We start from the raw sequence: 23,579 nt of genomic DNA, 5'->3' as shown, positions 1-23,579 counted from the left end.
CTTGAAAAAATAAAACTGAAATTGAAGAAACTGTTTAACAAGAGTCCTAAGGATAAAGGAATAGAGTGCTGGCAACTGAGGATTGTGTTTAGTACTTTGTATGGAAGGCTTCTCCATAGAGAACCCTGAGGAGCAGTAGGACTGCACCACTCCTAGCTGGGGATCATTGATAACAGACATGGTGATGTGCCTTTAACTAAGTTTTCCAAGGGATGGAGTTGCCTTCAAAAGAATGTTGGATTTTTCAGGAGAGGGAGAAGAGGACCTCATGGCCTAGTCTAGTGGTAGAAAAAGGTAATGTCAGAAAGGAAAAATGGTTTTCTAGTTTAGATCTGTCTTGATTCAGCTCTAAGGGAGAGTTTGATAGATGTAATAACTCAATAGAGTGCAAAATAATTTCTCCATTTCTATGTTTATAGACTCTAAATGAGTCTTTGTGTAGAACAAATTCTCTTTTCCCCTTCCTTCCTTCCTTCCTTCCTTCCTTCCTTCCTTCCTTCCTTCCTTCCTTCCTTCCTTCCTTCCTTCCTTCCTTCCTTCCTTCCTTCCTTCCTTCCTTCCTTCCTTCCTTCCTCTCATCAGCCTTTCTCTCATCAATCTCTCTCATCACTTTTACATTCTTTTTGTTCTATTTTCTCTCTTCTGCTTTTCCCTTCTTCTGCCCCTTTTCCTTCACTTTTCTTTAAAAACTCCTGGAGGCAAAGAGAGCTGAACAATCAGATCATTCACATTATTCTTTTCTATAAGTTTAGCCCTATTATTACAGTTTTGCATCAATATGTTATTAATGCTAATTTAGTACTAGTGAAAGTTCCTGATTTGACATGTGTCTTACAGTCAGAATATTCTGTAAGATGTACTGCCTCTTTTAATTTTAAAATGTTTAACAGCTTTGGGATTTATTCATAGAGAGTAGGCTAAAGGATGAAATGTATAACTGAGGCTTAAATCACTCATTATCATAAAAAAAAATCTCAGTATGATTTTCTTAAATAAAAAAATGTTAGCTTCACTTACAGAAAACTACACTGTGCTTCCTTGAACCAAGAAGCTCAGACATACCAAGTCAACATGTCCAATGATTAGCAGGATTCAGAGGAAAACATCACCATCATAATAAGTGAGACAGAAAGCCCCGTTTTCTTAAGTTTCTTAAGGATATTATGATGGAATGCTTCACCTAAAGTTAAAAGTCTTAAAATAAAGCATCCAGTGCAAAAGAGATGTGTAATCTGCCTATATTCAATGCAGAGAAGGATATCTCCAAAAAGTGGTGCATCTCATCTTTAATCTGATTTTCAGGACAACTGTACAGGGTGCTAAGATAGTTCAGATTAGGTAAAAACTTTTCAGTGCCCAATGTATTGAACCATTTCTTGGTGCTTCCACTTTGAAATGAAGCACTGTAAAGGTCTGGGATGACTGTAAAGGTCTCCCTCTCTGGGGAGATCATTCTTGGTAGAGGAACAAAGCTTCTAGGGGTAATTTTAACATTTTTCATAAGGTTCCATCTCAAATACACGACTTAGAAGTTATCTCTTTTTTTTTTTAGTGTAGAGGAAATCTAGGGAGAGTAGTCTTTCTACTCTAGAGCTAAACTTTGTGAATACCTGTCCCAATTCTTATTTCATGAAAAACAATAGTACTCTATCAGGTGCACTGTTACTGTAAGATGTATGAGCACCTTTTGGAAAGAAATGACTGAACACTTTTTTGAAGGGGTGATCAGAGATCCACAAAGAGTTCTGAAAAAAAGAATGTGAAAAAGGAAGCTAGAGAAAATCAAGAGTTTATCCTACATTCAGCAAGTTAGCTGTTGAGGAATCTGTCTGTAGTGGAAGGAAATGATCTACAGTTATCCCAACAAAACACAGTCCTGCAGTTCACACTGGCAAGTGTGAACTACTAGAGCATAGCAATATTATGAGAGAAGAAAGATACCTGGGAAAACATTTAGCTGCCAAGTGTAACACTAACTATAGGCCTTTGAAATGATGATAATGAATTGCTATTCAAAAATGAAGTTATACATATATGCATATTCATAAATGGTTTGCTTGATCTCCTTATTAAAAATAAAAAATAAAAAAAAACAAAAAAAAAACAGAAACCAAACAAATAAAAAACCAACCAGAAGCACTGATATGGAAACCAGTGAAGAAAATATTAAAGAATGAGAATTATTATGTATCTATTCAGGGATTATTGTTTTATGGAAAAGAGGTCATCTCTAACACAAGTTATTCCTTTATGTGAGAAGTTACAGTTTGGTTCATATAGTAACTACCCAGATACAATGCATTTCTTTCTAGGTATTGTTACAGCCTACTGGATGACACTTGCTTTAAAAAGTAATGGTGGATTAAGAACTGGCTGATCTCATGTAGCAGATATTAGCAGAAAGTAATCATTTCTAGATTAATTGTAAATATATCTGGAAGATATTGATATCTTGACATTCTCCCAAATTTCCATGAGCTGCATGGTCTTAAGTGTAAAATATTGGATGATAGAATTTGCAGATAGAACAAAGGATTGGTGGAATAATGCATGAGATAGAGGATAAGGAAGTAATTTTGAACAAAATGCATAAGTAACAATGTAGTTGCAGTGCATACTTTATTATTCTTTCTGCCATTGGTGCTGGATCTCATTGCTGCAAGCCTTCTGAGGAATTCTCAAAGCACCACAAGGTTTAGCTCGAAGTTTGGCCTGGCAATAGCAGAAAGAATGGGTATAAGCACTCTTGGTGTTAAAATGTTCACCTTTATTGGGGATCTTGTTGAAAGACTTCAAGGGAAGGGAATGGCTTTTGTCCTTCCTTTTCTCTCTGTGCGTCGTTGGATGTAGTGCCAGGACATGGTGTTAGTTGTGAGCAATTGATGTACTTTCAGTCTGGCACACTCTTACTTTGGATGCAAGGATCTGCTAAGTTAGATAATAAAGCACTAATCTTTTATATGCTTGTGTGAATTATTCTGTAGCTGGAAAGCAAGCATGGAGCACAAGACACTTGTAAATGAAGGCCAAAGTGAGGCTACAGTTCTTTAAGAGGTAATAAGAGATATTAAGGACAAAGTTACAAGAAAAGATTATTTTATTGTCATGGATATTTCCTCTTTTTTTTTTTTTTTTTTTTTTTTTTTTTTTTTTTTTGTGACAAGACAGTTCTGTATCAAGGCCAGGCATATGGGTTTGCTTTATAATCCTGGTTTAAACATATCAGCTAAAGCCAGGAAGATTTTGCTAGTCCAGTCTTATTTCCCTGCTAGGAAGCCATAGACCTGTTGAGGGACTTGTAATGTCATTAAGATTGGAATGATAATTTATACGTCTACAATTGATCAACATTAGTTCCTGATTTCATGAAGAGGTACCCATCTGTGTTTGAGCTTGTTTTATTCTTCTTTTTATATCTCTCGGGAATCCTTGACAGTGTGCATGAAAGACATTTTAGTGATTTTATTCGTGCTTTCTGTTTATTTATTCTTTATTTAGAAGAATTTTGCTTAGATTGATTTCTTTCTCTGCTTATTTTACTGGATAACTGTGCCTCTTTTCATTTCATTTTGAGACTGGGTCTCAAAAGTGTTGCTTATAGTAATTGACTCAGTACTTATAGCCAAAAGTGCATTTCTTAGAAAAATAATAATAAATAAATAAATCCAAAACATCATTACAGTGTAGAACTTTTGATACTTCTAGCAAATCTTTTATCAGTACAGCTTGCTTATGAAAAGGAAAAGTAGTTTAACTTTGGCTCTTTCAAGCCCTCAATTTTTAAAGTGTACCTACAGAGTAGAGCTCCCCTGTTACGTTGAGAAGTTGTGCAGACCTCTTAGAAGGAGAAAGAACCAGATGGTTTCACCTGATAATGTGCAGACGTAGACAGGCTTGAATGAAGTATTTTGGCTTTCAAACCACCAGGCACCTGAGAGCACTAGAGACTAATAGTTAAAATGTACATGAAGTGACTCTGCGCATCAACCCATATTGGTTTGGTTGGACAAGAAGTAATGGCTTTAAGTTGGGCCAGGGGAGGTTCAGGTTGGATATTGGGAAAAATTTATTTTCAGAGAGAGTGGTAGGTATTGGAAGAGGCTGCTCAGGGAAGTGATGGAGTCACCATCCCTGGAGGTGTTAAAAAAGAGGATAGATATGGCACTGAGGGACATGACTGAGTAGGCACAGTGGGAATAGGTTGATGGCTGGACTAGATGATCTTAGTGGTCTTTTCCAACCTTAATGATTCTATAATTATGTAATTCCTTGTGTGATACTGCATCTACCTCTTGGGCCTCCAGGCCTAGAAGGACATAGATTTGTTATAACAGGTCCAGACAATGGCCATGAACATGATCAGAGGGCTGGAGCACTTCTACTATGAAAAAAGGCTGAGGCTACTGGGCTTGTTCAGTTCAGCCTGGAGAAGAGAAGACTCTGGATATACCTTACTGTGGCTTTCCAGTACATAAAAGAGGCTTACAAGAAAGATGAGGAGACACTCTCTACCAGACTGTATAGTCTGGATAGGATAAGATGCAACAGTTTAAATGAAAAGAAAAAGATAGGTTTGGATTATACATAAGGAACTTGTAGATGTTTCATCCCTGCAGATGTTCAAGGCCTGGTTAGTTAGGGCCCTGGACCACCTGATTTAATGATTGACAGCCCTGCCCACTGAAGGGCAGAATCTTTAAGGTCCTTTCCAACACAAGACGTTCTATGGTTCTGTGTGGTGAAAAAGGTGACTCCTCTGCATTTTATCTGTAGAAGCAGCAGCCCTGAAGATAGACCAATAAAAATCTGATTGCGTGATTCTACTTGGCAAAGATATGTAAGCATGCTTGTGATTATCTCGAAACTCCGATGGGAATTTGGCTGAGATATTCTAAATGTATTGACAAACTCCTTGCCTAAGTGAACTATTCAGCACGAATATCACACCAATTTTGTGTGGATACAAAATTGCCCCGGTTCTAAATGCCCTGATGAACATATGCTAGCAGGACTAACAGATCTCTGGCCTCAATTTCTGCTGCAGCAGAGGAGTGGGTGGTTGTATTCAACTGCTTTTGATTTCTGCATTGGCTTTTGGGGCTTTTGGCAGTGGCTTTTACGGTCTCCTTTCCTTTGAGCTTAGAGTACCTCAGCTGCAGCTGATAATCTGGTCTGTAAATTCATCAGTGCAATGGAACAGGAAAAATATCTTATTTCATTGCTAGGCGTAACCAAACATTGTGGAATATCATATTTTTTTTTGTTGAGAGTCAGGAGGTGGAAGGAGAAATACGGTCTGCTGGCAGCATCCTCAGAAGAGTCATTCTTATAGCACAATTTCAGATGTAGCTTCAAAAACAGATCAAAGTGGTCCTGCTGTAGAAAGTCTTCAGAGAGCCCCTAAGTTAGGGGTTAATTTCTATTGTCTCATTAAACTGATTTCTTAAGCTATCTGACCTCACTGATTACAAGTGTGCAATTATCTACTGATCTGGTAAAGCAAAGCATAAATAAATGCTACTTCAGTGGTATGGCAGGAAAGCGGTGAATAGGTAGACAGATCTCTTTAGGAAAGCATATGGTGTTGACGCTGATTGGAAGTTTGAGAAATGACTTCTTATTTTTCACAGTCTTCTTTGAAACCCTTTTGTTGGGCTAAATATTCTTCAAAGTTTTGCTCATACTCAATGCTCGAACAAACTCAAGGAACACATAGACGTAAACAGTCATGGCCCTAGAAGAGGACAGGGGAACCAAGTTCAGTAAGATATAAGAGACTGGCCTTCACTTTGTCTCTGATTCTAGTTAGCTATGGGACCACTGTGTGACTGAAGTCACAGAATCAGTGCTCCTGATTCTGTTTCCCATCTTGCTTCTGTTTTGTCTAGTTACAGTTGGGATTTTTTCAACTAGGAGCTGTCCTATCTGATAAGTTTGAGCAGCACTGCAGTGAGAGCTGGGCACTGAGAAATTAACTTTCACCAAATCTGATAGTGGAATTATATTTGAAACTTTTGCAGTGACTTCCATTAAGATTTACGGAGCATTGAAAGAGAGAAATCCAGTGTAATGTCCAAGCTTAGACGAAGACTCTGGTCATTTGTTATGTTTGGCTTCTTGTCTGGCCAATCAGTAAGAAAGTGGCTTAAAACCAGATGTAGCATGTTGGGTCTCTTCCTCAACTTGTGGTTAATGGATAGAGTAAGGGAAAAGAATTTAGGGCATGTAGAGACAGGAAACAGAATTACTGTTTCGAGACCATGTGGAAGTGTAGGACAAAACCCAGTAAATCAGATTTTGTTACCTCCATAACTCATAAAATATTTAAATAACCTGTGATAATTTTGTACTGGTTCTGTTGTTTTTCAGATGTTCTGTGTCCAAATGTTCACGTGGAAGGAGATCGATTCAAGCACACTAATGGGGAGACAGATGAGATTCCAGGTAAACAGACATACTGTACAGCTGAGAGCTGAAATAGTGTAATTGTATGTTTCATGTGTGATATTCTTATATGTTATCTCTTTTGACTGGCATTTTGTTAATCTAAAACATTTTCAGTGATGGAGAAGTAGGACTGTAAGGCTGGAAAAGAGTTGACAATGAAGAGCTGACCATCTGTTGACCATGAACAGAAAAACAGTCACGAGCTTTTTTCTTTCATGACAGCAAATTAAAAATCTAGTGGAACTTAGAGGATAGAGGAAAGCAATAAGCCTTTTGATTGTTTGTTTGTTTTTTACCACTCAAGTTTTTATGAGTTTTAATGTCCATTTATTTGATCTGTGCTGTGGGATGTCAAACTCCAATAGCAATTATTACTGAAATACAGCTTATATATGTGTGTGTGCGTGTACAAGAAAACACAAAAAGAGAGAGAAAAAAGAAATCCCCAAAAGAATGAGTTCATCTGAAATACTAGTGAGAAAGCCAAAGGAAAGCAGGTTTGCTGGGATCTCTGCTTTCCCTTGAGTTCTGATACATTCTTCCAGGCAGCTAAAGAAATTAACATGTCAGATGTATGCAAAGGCTGTGCCTCTTTTCTAACCCCCAAATACAGTTTGAGCTGTCAGCAGAGAAAATCTTTCCATCAGGGATGTGCTTTGAATATCTCTGCCTGACCCAAAAATTGCAGTGAGAAGCAGGAGACTCTTCTGCAACTTGATTATGAATAGAAATGGTAAAGGTCTGACAGCTCTGCTACACTTCAGGAGTTTTTTTCATTGGGGGGGGGATTTGCACTGCCTGCACAAAGTATCAGTTCAACTCTACTGTCTGTTGGCAGCTTATTTTGGCTGCAGTCTGGCTTTACTGGTACCTGTGATAATGCTGAGTGGTAACACTTTTTCTGGTTGTTAGATCCAAAACTATAGCCCCAGATACACAATCTCAACAGCTGTCTACCTGTACATCTTGTATCAACCTGTTCTGATAGTCCTCCAGTCACACGGCTGTGCAAACAGTAGAGCTATTGAACAGTTAGCCTTACTGATTGTGATTCCATTTGTCATGGAAGTTGCTGCTAAAAAGAGCAGAATTGTATCCCTCTCACATGACCATCTTCTATATGATGATTTCCAGAAAGCTGATGTTGCAAATGGTTGTAAGCATCTACTCTGTGTTAATCAGAGTAGAATTTTAATTCATGTGCTATTTGATGCACTATATCCTTTTATTTGTTTTCGAAAATGTATCTTCCATTGAGAACTGTAAAGAACAAACATTCTACTTCTGATCTGATACATTTTTTTTACTACAGTATATACATATATGCATGTATATCTACATATGTAAGTATTTATGCTCCTTTAATTTTTGAATCTCACTTCCATCCTAGACTGCACGTCGCTGTTCAGTATCTTAACTTTAAAGATGTCTTTTCAGCATAAAGGCTCGTCATATAATGAACAATAATAACAAGGTTATTATAATAATTTGACTAAAAACAACTCTGTCCACTCTCCATAAAAGCAAGAGGTTTTGTGTAAGGCTCCTGATTGCTCTTACATTGTGCAGCAGTGATTTCATTTTGTTCTTGCACCTTATGTTTAGGGAATGTTTGCCTTTTACCTGTACAATGCTGAACTGAAGTTCTGGGTCTGCTTAGGGTCATTGTGTTGCTGGAGATGAATCGGCACAGGACCAAAATGCTTTCTCATTATTTTTGTATTCCTTACATTCACTGTAATGGTTTTGGAAGACTGTAGGCCCTTGGGTCCAATTCCAACAGAATATCATTGCATTCTCTAAAGTTAATTGGAAAAATTCCATTGGTTTAGGGTGCAGTATATACTTTTCCAAAGGAATGTATTGTGCTGCTAGTTGTTGCTGAAGGGCTTTTATATGCTGCATTTCAGTTTTGGGGAACAGCCTCACACCTGTGAGAGCATTTTGTGAGAGCATTGAGAGAGTTCTGTGGATTTCTATGGATTTACTGCTAACAGCACAGAGCGGAAGGCAGTTCCTCTGTTAACCCATTCTCATACATTCAAAGCTTTGCAGTTAATACCTTTGTCTTGCACTCCCCTTGGATCGCTAAAATTGAGCCTTGTCCAACAGGCTCCTAGCACTGCACTTCACAGCTGCATGCTGTCCAAGCTTGCTTCTAAGTTGACACAGAGTGGAGCCCAATAAGATGGAAGTTGCAGTAAATCTCTTTTTGAGGGCAGGGAAAACTGTGTTAAAAGACTTCTTGCAGCACACACCTTTTACCCTTCATGGATAGGGAGGAGATCACAGAATAAGAGGAAGAACAGACTTCCTGGGGATTTTCTTTTATTGTCTTTTTATGGAAAATAATGCAGCAGCTGATGTCACAGACAGTTGTTTCACACAGAACATTACCAGTGCCATCCCTGTCTTGTATACCATACTGACATATAAGTTGCAGCACGACCAACAACTTGGTGTGTGTCTGCAGTTAGGTGAATGTGAATTGAATCATTGTAGATTAGCAAAAGTAAGAATAAGGGCTCGATCATAACATGGGCTATAGATTGGATGGGGCCCTGGGCAGCCTGGTCTAGCATTAAATGAGGAAGCTGGTGGCCCTGCATGTGGCAGGGGGCTTGGAGATTCATGATCCTTGTGGTCCCTTCCAACCCTGGCCATTCTGTGATTCTGTTATTCTGTGACAAACTTTGCAATATGAAGGGAGTCAGGTGTGTGACTGAGGAGTGGCAGATGCATGAGATTTTGTTAATGCTGAGGGTGAGTACAGCTTGAGAAGTACATTCACAATCAGAAGACTAATTGCATCTAAAAGCATTCTATGAGCTGGAAGAGAACCAAACGCTAAACTGGTATTTTCTCTTCAAAATACAGATGATTTTTTCTGTAGATAAACAGAAATAAGATGATTTAATCTATCTGGACTCCAGTGAGCATTTATCAATTTGTATTTTATTGAAAATCATTGCTAAAATTAAAAATGGTAGAGATAAATAAACATTGTAAAGTGAGTAAGAAGCTGGCTAGCATGGAGGTAATAATGGTGGAGTTTCTAGGAAAGGGAATAACAAGCCAGAAGTCTAATTTTCTCTGTGAATATGTGACAAGAGGGAATGGTTTTAAACTGAGACAGGGGAGATTTAGTTTAGATATTAGGAGGAAGTTTTTCACTCAGAGGGTGGTGACACACTGGAACAGGTTGCCCAAGGAGGTTGTGGATGCCCCATCCCTGGAGGCATTCAAGGCCAGGCTGGATGTGGCTCTGGGCAGCCTGGTCTGGTGGTTGGCCACCCTGCATATAGCAGAGGGGTTGAAACTAGATGGTCATTGTTGTCCTTTTCAACCCAGGCCATTCTATGATTCTATGATTTTAATATTCACAATATAAATTAGGATCAGGCTGTCATGCAGGAATAGAATCATAGAATCATTAAGTTTGGAAAAGACTGCTAAGATCATCATCTAGTACAACCATCAACCCATCCCCACTGTGCCCTAAACCATACCCCTCAGTACAACATCTAAACGTTTCTTGAACACCTCCAGGGACAGTGGCTCCACTGCTTCCTGGGCAGTCTTTTTCAATGCATTACCATAGTTTCTGAGAAGAAATTTTTCCTAATATCCAATCTGAACTTCCTCTGGAACAACTTGAAGCCATGATCTCTCATCCTATCACTGTTATCTGGGAGAAGAGGCTGACTCCCACCTTGCCACAACCTCCTTTCAGGTAGTTGCAGATATCAGTGTCTCCCTCAAGCTTCCAGAATGAAAAATCCCAGTTCCCTCAGCCACTCCCCATAACACTTGTGCTTCATACTCTTCGCGGCTTCATTGCCTGTCTCTGGACTCACTGCATGGCCTCAATATCATTCTTGTAGTGAGGGGCCCAAAACTGAGCACAGTACTCAAGATGTGGCCTCACCAGGGCTGAATACAGAGGGATGATCTGGGAAGAACTGGTTTGCCTCAAAAGCTTGGGAATTTTTCCATTGATTTGGGACTAGTTGTTGAAATTACCTGTTAGGGGAATTAAAGATCAGGAACAGGAATTTATGCTGTAAATCCAATTTCTCAAAACTGGTGGTGTCCTAGTTTGTAGATTCTTGGAAGCTACAGTGTTTTACAGTTAAAGAAAAAGGCAAAGGTTGTTACTGGATAAGGTAAAGCAGGATAAGGTAGAGTAGGTCTTATAGAGATAGGGAGGAAATTATGCGAATGGACAGGGCTTTGGCTGCAGCTTATCTAGAAAAGTGTGATCACATTTCCTTTGCTCAGGAAATACGGATTTGGTCTTGAGGAGCTAATAGTGTGTTCAGAAGCCAGACAGACTATTTTCAATAGATTACAAAATTGAGTTTGGTTACTCTTACTGTGTGCAGGTGGAAGAGGGAGATACGATTGCTTTCCACAAATAGATCAGGGGAGTAGCTGGAGGGAGATTAGGGGAATCACTTGAGCTAAAGGACAAAGACTGTCATTAAAGAATGGATATCAGCAATTTAAGAAATACATTCAGGTAAGACATTAAAGGAAGGTCTAAAACTGTCAGAGATATGAAGTCCTGGAACAAGCAGCAAAATAGTAGTAAAGGAGACAAATAAAGAGCAATGAACAGGGCTACTTCTCATAGCAGAGGGCTAAACTCTGTGACCCACTGGTATCACAGCATTTAAATGAGAAAACACATCTATAGCATCCATTGAGAACTGACACAATGAAATAGGATTGCACGGGTTTGCAAAATATAGGCAGTTTTACTGTACTACTGATGCAAATTTTGGCAGTAAAGTGAAGAAGCGTTCACAAGATGTAAGTTCTGAATATAAATGTGAAATTAGAAATAACACTGGGAATTTTGAAAGAGAAAGAGAAATCTGGTTAGGATACCAAAATAAACACTTCTTCTCTTCCAGAAAGTCTGATATATTAAAGCAATGCTTAATGATATTTAAAATGAAGTTCTTATAGCATCCTAGTGGATACCATGCGTAGTTGTTTTTTTTAATCAAGAAGGGAAATGAAAACAAAAGAGGGTTTGACCTATCTGCCCTGAAATATGCAAAACAAAACTGCAGTTGTTAGACTGAATCCCTCCTATATTGCTATATTGTTTTTTTGTTTCCGTCAGCATTTAGCGAGGGATCATAGCCTACTACTAATCATAACGAGGCAGGAAAACACATTATGATTTTGCACCCTGAAGGTGTATCCCTTGTGTATTTTTATGAACAATTATATTGCATTGAAACAACAAATAAAATACCAAGCTATTGCAAATGATTTGTACTTCATGGGGTTTTAAAACTTCACATTTGAACTATTTGAAATATTTTAGACCTGCAGAGTGTGAGGTTTGATTGCAGTAATCTAGATGATCTCAATAATTACAAATGAGCTGAACTCTGCTCTTCAACATATTCCACCAGATGAGACAGCACTCCTTAGCAGATACTGGCTCCTCTTTTCAGAGTGAATCTGCTACGGAAGTATAGAATGACTTGTAATAATTCACATAAAACACTGAGAAAGATTAACCCTGGGGAGACATACTTCCAACTACTACATGACGTTACGCATCACATACAAGCCACGCTGGATGGTGTTAATGGGCCAAGGAGGAAACATCAAAGCCCTGACTCTTAACTCCTGTGTCAAAAAGGCACATACACAAGCGTGTATGATGAACAGCAGAAATTGCATTATGGATTGTACCACACATTGACCTCAGCTGTCTGACTCTCATCCCCATCTCCGAAACCGTTGTGCACAAACAAAATGCCAGAGTTATGTACGATCTCTGTGTTTTGATATAGCTTTATAAAGGACATTTGGGCATTTTACTATGGAGACACTGGTTGTAAAACTAGTAGCTTGCAATTATAGACTGCAATGGCTTTGTTTAACTGTCAGCATGTCTCCAGTATCCTGTGGTTTGCCAGACAGGGTTTGCATTCCAGAGATGCCAGTGAGTCACCAGCTAATTATAATATTCATAGGGCTATTTATGTTTGCCCACTAAGCCATGTGGTAGCATGAGGAAAGTAGTGTCTAGGCAGTTGAACATACAGAAGGAACACATTAACCGATGTCCCTCAGGGGACAGAAGTGCTCTTGTAGTGACAATGTGATGGGCGTTTAACCCTCCCTTAGTATTTGGCACTCTGTATTGTCCATCTCATAGTCTCCTTGGGAATCCGTCTGAGAGATAAGTGGTGAATCCACCAACAGCTGCAGGGCTCTGTAGTGGATCACTGACTTCAGACAGTAGATGAACAGACATAGTATTCAGCAAAGGCTGCATATGTGCAGCGAACTTGAAACTGGCTGTTCATGTAGACACTAGTAATGCTTGTCTACATCCACAGTGATACAACCAAATATGCAGGACAGAATTGTAGCTGTGACTTGGATGAGAGATGGAGAAGAGAGATGGGGAAGAGAAATGGAGCTTTTCTCTGCCACACTGCAGCCAGGTTGAGTATTAAGAAAAATTTCTTTATTAGAAAGTATGGTAAGACACTGAAACAGGATGCCCAAGGAAGTGGTGGAGCCACAAATTCTAGTGCCTCTGGAGGTATTCAAGAAAAGGGTTAATGTGGCACTGAGTGACATGGTTTAGTGAGCATAGTGGTGTTGGGTCAACAGTTGGATGATATCATGGGTGTCCAACCTTTTTGCTTGCCTGGGCCTCAGTACAGAAAGGACAGTGAGGTAGTGGAGCAGGTCCAAAGAAGGGCAACAAGGCTTGTGAAGGGCTTGGAGAATATGCCGTACGAGGAGAGACTGAAGGAACTGGGGCTGTTTAGCCTGGGAAAAGGAGGCTGAGGAGAGACCTTATTGCTCTCTTCCAATATCTGAAAGGTGCTTACAGTGAGAGCTGGCTGGTCTCTTCTCACTGGTGACAGGTGACAGGACGAGGGAAATGGCCTCAAGTTGCACCAGGGTAAGTTTAGGTTGGATATCAGGAAAAATTTCTTTACTGAAAGGGTTGTTAAACACTGGAATAGGCTCCCCAGGGAGGTGGTGAGTCACCATCCCTGGATGTGTTTAAAAACCGTTTGCATGTGGTGCTCAGGGACGTGATTTAGTGGAGGGTTGTAAGTTAAGGTAGTTTGGTTAGGTCACGGTTGGACTCGATCTTTAAGGTCTTTTCCAACCTGAGTGATTCTATGATTCTATGATTCTGAGTGAAGCCAAATTGTCTTGGGCTGCATATATGTAGGCTTCTCCAGAAGTAGTGCCTCCTATTTATTTATATGGAAATTACAGCAGATACAGTGAGCACAGTAACTCCATTTGATAGAGCAGACTCTCAGCTACAGAACACTATCTTTCAACATAGGCACCACAATTAGCTATGCATTTTTGCCAGTGATGAAAAATGTGCACCAACAGAAGTGAACCACCGTAGTTGTTAGCACTGCTGACGTGCACCACCCACTGCCTCACTGTGCTCACATCCACTGGGTGGTCTCCAGAAACATTTGTAAGCATTGATGAATGTCAGTGAGTGCTGCTTTTTCTGCATGGAGGAATTCAGTCGCATAGCTTTGCTTCACACACACTTCCACGTCAAACACCATTTTGTCAGACCGTCCCTCTGCTGCTGTCTGTCACACAATAACAAAATGTAATGGAATATTGGCGGGAAGGTTCAACCTCTACTGCCATGCCACCAAAATCCGCCTCTGATGTTGTGGGTCAACATAATAAAATAGGAGGCATTGCCCTTGGAACATCCCTCATAGGATAGAAATTCTATGATTCTATGATTCACTTCACTGTCACATTCACCACTCACAAGGCAATAATAACAAAATGAGGATCGATAGTTTTCTTCCCTCCTGCCCCTATACGTTTCCTAGGAAGTAACCCATATATAATTTGGAGAAGAGTGATCAGAATTTCCTTAAGTGTTAATAATCTCCATTCTCTAGGGATCTGGAAAGTGATTTGAAATCTGTTTCCTGAAAAAAAAATACATCTGGCTATAACTGCTGTGTCTCCATGAGAAGTAAGTAGGGAAAATAAGAGCTGATCAGTACCTTATGTCCAGGAGCTGGAGAAACTTGGTGGACTTTGCTGTGGGCTGGATTCATTCTGTGAGCTGGTAGTTGGAATACATGTGGAGGTAATTCTAGGAAGGCACTTTCAGTATGGCTTTCCAGGAGTCTATGGACTGTACAAGAACCAATCTCAAATTATAATTGGGAAATCACACTTAAGAGGACTTTGAGAGACTCCTCAGAAGTCACTGAATACTTGAGTTCAAGGACATTCTAGTATGTAGTAACTCTAAGAAAAACTTGCCTACCCACACTGACACCAGTAGAGCTAGGTTCAGGAATTCTCTGAATTAAACCCCCACATTTTAGGATGTTTTTTTTTTTTTTCCTTCATATATTCATAGTTGTAGCTTTTACCCAAAATCATGGATCTCAGTGGACTTCTCATGTGAAAGACTTGACCAATGCTAGACATCAGATTCATGCTGGAGCAGGGAGCACTAGTGATCTGCTCAATGACAGCAGGAAACATGGAGTATAAATGGTGAAATTACCTTAGGATTTGCTACTAAAGTGAGAAAACTGGGATATCTGGTGAAAGCTGAGTGGTCCCTCTGAATGCTTTTTTCTGCTCTGAGTCTCAACATTAACAAATTTTGGCTTCTGCATTTACATAAAAGACTTACATGGGCTAATCAAGCAAAGAAATTTGCACATAAAGTATTCAGGTATTTCGATATTTAAGAAAATAGCTATCCTGAAAGGTTTTTGTGTTTTGTTTTAAACAAGTAGCATTTGCTTTCTCCCAGAAGTGAAAAGAAGGACATTTTCTTATTCCAGTGTGTTTAAGTTTGATAAAAGGGAAATAGGTTCAACTTCTGACTATTCATAGCCCAAGAAACAACCAATCTTTTGGCTATAGAAAGATTATTAGTGTAGAGAATGGTGAGATATCTTCCAGATGGTCCTTGATCCAGATAGTTTTAATCATTTTACTTCAGAAAGAGATTGTTGCAAAAGAAGTGACTGGAAATAGCATCTCCTGGATTCACCAGTGCAAGATTTCTGTCCGTTGTGCACATATAATGGGAAGAAGGTGTATATACACTTTCCAGAAACTCCTCCTGTGCTTGGAGACAAATCAGCCTGTCTGATGTGAATGTTTTCCAATGACTTCTGTGGATAGTTTTTGGATTACTACAGGTCTGATCTGTTTTGTACCGATTAACTGGCATAAAGTAACCACCACAGTCTCTGCCTGCAGTTATATTAGTACTCAATCACAGCACCTAAAATTAATGGGAGTACTTTAATTCCATGAATAACCTACTTGTGGGGTTTTCCTTTAGCTCAGATAGAAAAACTGCAAGGAGAATTTAGCAAGTTATGTTCTAGTAAAGTGTTTTTGCTTTGGTACCTTTTCTCATCCTGAAAAAAAAATCCTAGCCTTTTGTTCAAGGAAACAGTAGGAATTGCATGAGAAACAGCATAATTTATCTGGTTATGCCAGTCTACCACTCTCATGAATATTTATCTACTGTCTCATAGAGTTGTAGAGTCATAGAATCCTCTTGAGACCACTGTGCTGCTGTCAGCAAAACCTTTACTCAAAGAAGTGTGGAATCCACCACTCCTCAAGGGGTGATGGTACTTAGTCTATTTTATGGCTTTCCAGAGGAAAACATGGCACCTTAGCTCCCAAGAAACTCAAAGGAGGGCTTCAAAATAAAGGAACTAACTAAAATCAGAACCTAATACAAATAGTCTTGGTAGGTTCAGCTGGTGCAAGCCTATCAGGCATACAAGGACATCAAAGGAGTAATGAACCCGTTTAATCTTGTAAATCACTGGAGCAGGAAAGGAGCTCAAAGAGACCCTGTGGCAGTAAGCCAGAAGTCCATCAATGGGAAAATGGAGAATGACTTCAACACAGAAAAGCCTGCAGTAACGAGGCAAAGAGTTCAGTGTCAAAACCAGCTTTTAGTGTTGTTCAATATGCCACTCGCAACTGTCCAAAAACTGAAAGGCAAACTGATTAGGAAGAAAGAGTGAACTGATGTAGATAAACACAACAGTGCATCAGTTAAAGTGGCACGATATTAACATGAGATCTGGTGTTGAAATGTGCTGTTCTAGAAGCTGCTGCTGTAGATGTGTATTTATTTTTTTACAACGGGCTGCAGGTTAGATTACAGCATCCCTTTTCTCTTGCTGTGTGTGTCTGTGATTGTTTATTCATATACTTGCCTATTGGCTTTGACCTCTTTCTCTCTCTCTCTCGTATGTTCTCTTTGGTCTCATTTTCTTATTCAGTTTTTATTCTTCTTATCTTTCCTGAAGTGTTATCTTTCTTTTCCTGTGTAAAAGTATGAAGTGATTATTTCTATCCTCTTCTTCTTTTTTCTTTTTTTTTTGGCTGAAGCTTTAGGCTGATGTTTGCAGTACAGAGAAGCTCTGTAGTTCAACCTGGTGACCTCCAGCTCACCTGCCTCACTTTTTGGAGTATAACTATGTGATATCCCTCATGCAATGATCCTGTTCCTGCTAATCCAAACATGGACTGATGCTCAAGCTGAGGTCAATTTCATTTTGGCATGAGACTGTTGTGGCTTGCAGCTGCTTTGCTGGAGCCAAGAAAACAAATCAGGATCACTAAACTAACAACCTGAATGGTGGCAACATGTACCACGATACATCTGCCTTATTATGGTTATAAAACAGAGACCATCTAGAATGTCCTCTTGGCCACCTTATAGAGTAAACACATAGAAGATACAAGGCTTACTGGAAGATAGCTTCTTCATGCTGTAAGAGCTGTTCCTTGTTCTTCAGCAGAGACTTGTTATTAACTTACACTCTTACCTGCTCTCCTCAGTGAAACCATAGAACAAGTCCAGTGGATCTTGTGGGAGGAGAGTCAGGCCATCACAAAGTGCTGCCTAAATTTCAACTGTAACATCTGTGGAAACAAAGAGCAAATGGTTAATATAAAGAACTTCTTTAGAACACTCCTGAGGCCCTTTAATCTATAGGCTTTGGAGAATGTTATAATTCCAAAATTCCCTTACAGTCTGCTAGTAATTTATAGTAAATTAATGTTTAATGACTTGAACAACACATTTGCTCACTGCACTACTTGATGTAGGCCTTGTGAAAAGCAAGTAAATCTCTTCAGTCTGTTCCTCTGAAGATGCAGACCTTGAAATTTTGGGAATAAGTCAGATAACAGCTGCTGTATCTTGATGCTGAATTAAACTCTTGAGTGCTGGACGTGAGATGAAATATCTATGCAGAATATAAGGTTCTGCTTTCTCTGTCTTTGCTGGAGAGGTGAACTACATGGTAATAAAACAATGCAAAAATAATTTTTAGACATTGGAAATCTTTAGAGAGAGAGAGCCAGAAAGGCTGTCCAGGAGAAGACTTGCTCTCCACCCCCTTTTCACAATCATTTATAATGAGGAAGGTCATAACAGCTCCTGAACATCCTCTTCAGTCTGTAATACCACAAAAAAGCAATTGAGTCCTGTTTGCCCCACAGGGATGCTGGGACAATGTGAAGATCTAGCATCTGGTTGCTCTGATGTTGAACCTTATAGTGCCAATCAACAGAAATAATTGGTGATTGAAAAAGAGGAAAAGGCCCTTCTGACTACGTCCTTGTCAGCATGTCATAAAGACCAGCACCTTGAAGGGTGCCAATGTAAACCTTGTGAAATTCAACAAGGCCAAGTACAAGGTTGGATAGGGCTATGGGCAACTTTGTCTACTGGACATTGTTCCTGCCCATGGCAAGGAGGTTGGAGCTAGATGATCTTTAAGGTTTGTTCCAGCTCAAAGCATTCTATGATTCTGTGGTAACATCAGTGCACAACATCACCTCTTGTTGCAACGTGATTAGGGCAGTTATATACTGCCCTAATGGATTTGGATAATTTCACCATACTTCTCATAGTAGAAGAGCCTTGGTGACAGAGAATTCTGTCACCTCCTAAAAATATCCCTAATTACCTGAGATTTTTTTAGCTCTTGCCAGGATTTACTTTCCTGTGAAGAAAAGAATGTCAGAACAGAAAAAAAAAATATGCTGTAGCAGATGAAGGCTGCTATAACAGCAGCAACACATGTACAGTAAAGTAGTAGGTTTCCCCTTCAGTGTTTTGAAACTTACTTCTGTCCCAGCCAAAAACTGAGACACATCTTGTCTGTCCAGAAAGAACTGTTCTCAGCCTAGGACATTCTGGAAGGTAAGCATGCCAAGGGTTTAGACATGGTAGAAGAAAAGCCATACCTCTCATCTACATTCTGATTTCAAGTAGATAATTGCAAGACATAGCTGGCTAAATGAACTACTGAACTTCAGAATATGATATGAGAATGTTTTTTCTTCTTTTCTTTTTTTTTCTTTTTCTTTTTTTCTTCTTTTTCTCCCTCTCCCTTTTTCCTTTTCCTTTTTCCTTTTCCCTTTTCTGTTTTGTGCTAACAAAAACAGGGGGCACTCATTATTGGTAATAGTCTTTCAGACCATACTGGAGAAATTGAATGGTATGTGTTCAGGGTGTAGAGAGCATGCAGGTTCTTCCTTGTGAGCGTAAGCAAACCATGGAAGCTTAACTTTCAAGAATGCAGAAATGTTAGGGAAGAAAATTGATAAGATCTTGTATTTGATGAAAGGCTCCCAAGTGACACTCTTTTTCCTAGGAATTTATATGCTTCTCTAATCTACCATAAGGTTTACCGCCATTGACCTCCAGCTATTAAAAGTAATGTGCTATTTTATCACAAGCAATACAGATTGCCATTTTCAGAAGTCTCAGAGAAACAGTAGTTGATGACAACCTCTCTTGACCTTAGCAATTGTTGATACACTACTAGAACGCTGACAAAACTGAAAATTCAGCTGAGAGTTGAATCAAGACTGGTGTATTCTTTTTTTATCTGCTTTCAACTTATTCCTCTGGGGTTTCTTACCAATTAGACGAAGAAATGACAGTCAGCCCAGTGGCTTTCCCTGTGAGTGTTATCTTGAGTTCCTTGTGAGAAACAAGACTTTTCTTTGAAAGCTTCTTTGGACAAAAGTCATACTTTAAGAAAGCTTTCCAAATGTGCACACTGCTGTGTTTCTGGCCATTAAAACTTCTTGTTCCTCTGATTTTCTGGATTTGGATATTGTTTTTTCTGATATATATATGTCAGAAATATATATATATATATATATGTATAATTTTATATATATATATATAAATATATATATAATTTTGTTTTTCCCCAGAACGTGAGAAAACTTCAGCATTCACACTAATTTCCACTGTATTATCCATATCAGATCCCTAGTGGAGTGAGACAGAAATCCAACTCATTCTTAAGGCAACAGACAATGGTCCCTTTAGTCTGATTTTGAAATAATTATCTTGAAAAAAGATATAGTGGAGCCTCTAGATAGAGGTGTTTGATCATCCTTTGTTCATGCCTTAGTGTATGGCAGAGTGCAGTGTGAGCATCCTTCCTGCCAAAGAGCATCTGTTGAATGTTATGGTTAAACCATGTCCAATGGCAAGTTTTACCAACATTACACTGCAACAGGCAGCCTACTTTCTGATTTTGGAAGAACTGACTTCTTCCTGTAAGGAGTTACTACTTGCAAGTAAAGAAACATTCGGCTGATTTGATCAGTAGAGCAGTGCATAAGAAATTGCTTTTCAAGCAAAGTATGATGTTAGGAATTTGAGCTTCTCTTCTAAGTCACTGTTTTAACATTAATGGAGTAGGGTATACTGCTTTTTTGGAGAGATAATCAGGTTAGAGGTTTTCATTGGCCCCATATTTTAGTAGCTAAAATGAAGTAGGAAGCTTAAGATCAAAGAGCGTTATTCATCTTACTAAGTGTCATATTTATGGCATTACTGATTAAATAGTTTATAAGGCAACCAGGAAATTACACCTGTCCTTTTGTACAAAAAATACCTTTTAAATCAAAGCACCTGAGAACAGGAAAGTCCCACCCTTTCATCCTGTACATGGTGCACTGACTGGGTTACAGTAGCTTTGTTCTTGCTAAATAGGTGTGTTCCTTCCATTTCACTTTCGGAGGGGACTGGGAAGCAATGTCTTGGATCTAATTTTACCTGTAGCCCTCAGTCAGCATTTAGTTTGTGTCTTCTAACCATAGCCAAGCCCTTGAAGTCCTGTCTTCCCAGATTTGGCTAAAGAGAGTTGAGGACGTGTGAAATCCAGTACTTAAAGGAAGCTTATAAATGGAGGGCAGATTGACATTTTACGTGGTCTGATAGTGAAAGGACAAGGGGGAATGGTTTGAAACTAAAAGAGGGGAGATTTAGATTAGATTTTAGTTGGATTTTTTTTTACTTAGAAGGTAGTGGGGCACTGGAACATGTTACCTGGAGAAGTTGTGGATGCCTCATCCCTGGAGGAATTCAAAACCAGGTCGGGTGGGGCCCTGGGCAGCCTGATCTGGTGTCTGGCAACCAGAGTTAGATGTTAGAGTTAGATGGGTTAGAGTTAGATGATCTTTGAGGTTCCTTCCAACCCAAGCCATTCTATGCTCCTATGATTCTATGCTTTTTTAATTTAAATCTAGGAGCATCTCCATTCAGTGCCACTCACTGGTACTGACAGTGTGCTCCCTCCTTGATGGTAGAAAAAGTAATGTACAATCCAAATTTCTACTGTCACTCCAGTGCAGAATTGCAGTACAACAAACTAAATGGGCAGTGAATGGGGAAAGATGTAAGTTTTTAATGCTCAGCCGGGTAATGCCAGATGTAAACTCCTATTGGAGTTTTGGAGAAGTGGTTACATCATCACTTATTTCTTATGTTAACATTGGTATTCAGTACTAAATTGAAAAGATCACACTCTTTCCTTCACAATCGTAGTCCCAGTCCTAAAGTCAACAAGGGAATGATTCAGTCCCAAGCATTTCTAGGCATCTGAAATAAATAACAAATGAAATTAATATAAATACTGTATATATTTTCTTTTTCTGCTAGAATAATCTTAGAGGTTACTTTCAAGTATACATTTATTTGGAACTCTCCTTCATAGAATCATAGAATCACCAAGGTTGGAAAAGATGTCTAAGATCATCCAGTACAACTGTCCACCTGTCACCAATATTTCCCACTAAACCAACATCTAAATGTTTCTTGAACATCTCTAGGGATTGTCTTCCTTCTGATCTTAATTGGGCAATCTACCCTGACTAATTTCTCAATTCAATTGAAGATATTCTGGGTTTATTTGTCTTCTTCCACTTAGAAATGGGATAGTACCTGTTTAAGGAGATACTGTAAATGGTCAGGATAGCAATCCTATGATTATATTATTCTGAATTTAAAAATCTGAAACATTTATTCAATCTTGAATGCAAATCAGACAATATTAATGTAAGTTCTATGTAATCATTTAACATTTTTTCCTCTTGACTTCTGCCTCATTCGTTGCAAAAATGGACAGCCTATGAGTGGAATGTATCATTCCTCATTTCAGTAATCTTAAAATGATTGTATAGCTCTCCTCCATGGTGAATGTAAGAAGGTAGGGAATATCAAATAGACATTGAGCTTGTCTTTAGATAGCTCTAAGACAGGTGTAGTGAGTCATCTTTGTAGAAACTCTTATATTTCTCTGCTGACTCATAAGGAAATTGAAGCAACCTGCATACATTACGTCTCATTTTCAGACAGCTGAAATTAGATGAGGTGCATCTTACCCTCAATACACACTTCTTTCTTTAGTGTATGGTCACATATTCTGTAATGCTATTGAAATCCTTGAGATAATGGATGTTTGAAGTGTTTATTACTTCGTGAGCTTTGGTTGGCAATGAAGAGAGTGAGTCTCATCTCACTAGCTATAGACCTTTACTAGCTGAGGTTTAGCATGCAAACTGTGCATCCTAAACTCTCTTTATGTCAATGGAGAGAAACAAGCACAGTTAGCATCTGTTTTATTATGAGATGAATCTTTCCCTAGGAGCACCTCTATTCAACTCTTTGCCTAACTGGATGAGAATCTGTATTATTGCACTGTCTAGAGAGCTGAATTTTATCTAGATTGTGAAGTGCTCTGTGATCATGGGTTTATATCATATCTCTCTCTAAGGAAAGTAGAGATAATATCTGAATTGAACACACAGCAGAGTCATGGTGTGATAAAGACAAGAACATTTGCTGGTTTTAGGTGCTCTCTCACACATGTAGGGCTCAACTTTTCCATGAAACTACAAGGCACTTTAAATTTTGAAAAAAACAGATTAACTGCTCATGGTAGTGATGAGTTAATTAGACTAAATTGTAATAAAATGATATGAAAATTGAACGTAAACAAATCTTGGTCTAGCAGTTTTCAGTAAATGTTTCATTCTGCACCTGTGCATTTTTCTACCTTATCTTATAGTTTATAGCGAGTAATGAATTATACAATATTTTCAGGGTGTTGTACAATGCAGATCAAATAACTACTTATTTATGTAGAACTTTCTTCTAATCTGTACAGGACTTGTTACATCATGATTTTGAGTTTGGTTTTGAGATTTTGGGCTAAGCAGATCAGGCCACATCATAATTTTGTTGTTCCTTCCCTTACAAGAAAAATTTTAATCTCTGATGTGCTGCATCTCTGGGCTGAGATAACCAAAATGGAATTAAAGACATACCCCACTGCTCTCTTTTTTAAATAGCAGTCTGATCAATATCCTGTATTTACACTTATGTTCAGGGTTTGACCTAATGGATTCGTTCAGCGTGAAACAGATCTTTGGAATGAAAGAAAATGGAATTCAAAGCTCTTATGTACGACTTGGAAGTTTCCCTGTTGTTCAGAAAACTGAGTGAGTACCTTGGTCTTTCACTTTATTTTCATCTGAGTCTCTGATTTCCATTGTTTGGTTCCTCTAGTTGAATCATGAGGTAAGTATCTGGTACCTACACGCTCTTTCAGTCCTGCTGGCACAAAATTTGTAACAGATGCTTGAGATCCTCTATAGCCACATGAGGCTCTATCCTTATAGAGAATGAACTAGTTTCTGTGTATTGTCAATGGTTTTTAGGAGCAACATTAAGAAATTCACAAAAGAACTTAAAGCTTAGTAAAGTGAAT

The 23,579-nt window shown here is 38.8% G+C and overlaps 1 protein-coding gene across 2 annotated transcripts in view; it reads left to right on the top strand.

Moving 5' to 3' along the window:
- COL22A1 (collagen type XXII alpha 1 chain) overlaps positions 1–23,579 on the top strand; it is a 224,729-nt gene that overhangs the window by 58,832 nt on the left and 142,318 nt on the right. For both annotated transcript variants that reach the window (XM_090138032.1, XM_090138033.1), the window contains exons 4-5: positions 6,370–6,444; positions 23,199–23,310. In XM_090138032.1, the coding sequence (XP_089994158.1) occupies positions 6,370–6,444; positions 23,199–23,310 (187 nt within the window). The remainder of the gene's footprint in view (positions 1–6,369; positions 6,445–23,198; positions 23,311–23,579) is intronic.

The sequence above is a fragment of the Phasianus colchicus genome, chromosome 3 (assembly GCF_987193195.1).
Source record: "Phasianus colchicus chromosome 3, bPhaCol1.hap1.1, whole genome shotgun sequence".
Lineage (NCBI taxonomy): Eukaryota > Metazoa > Chordata > Aves > Galliformes > Phasianidae > Phasianus > Phasianus colchicus.
The sequence above is the reverse complement of the archived record's forward strand: the minus strand, read 5'-3'. Positions and strand labels throughout refer to the sequence as shown.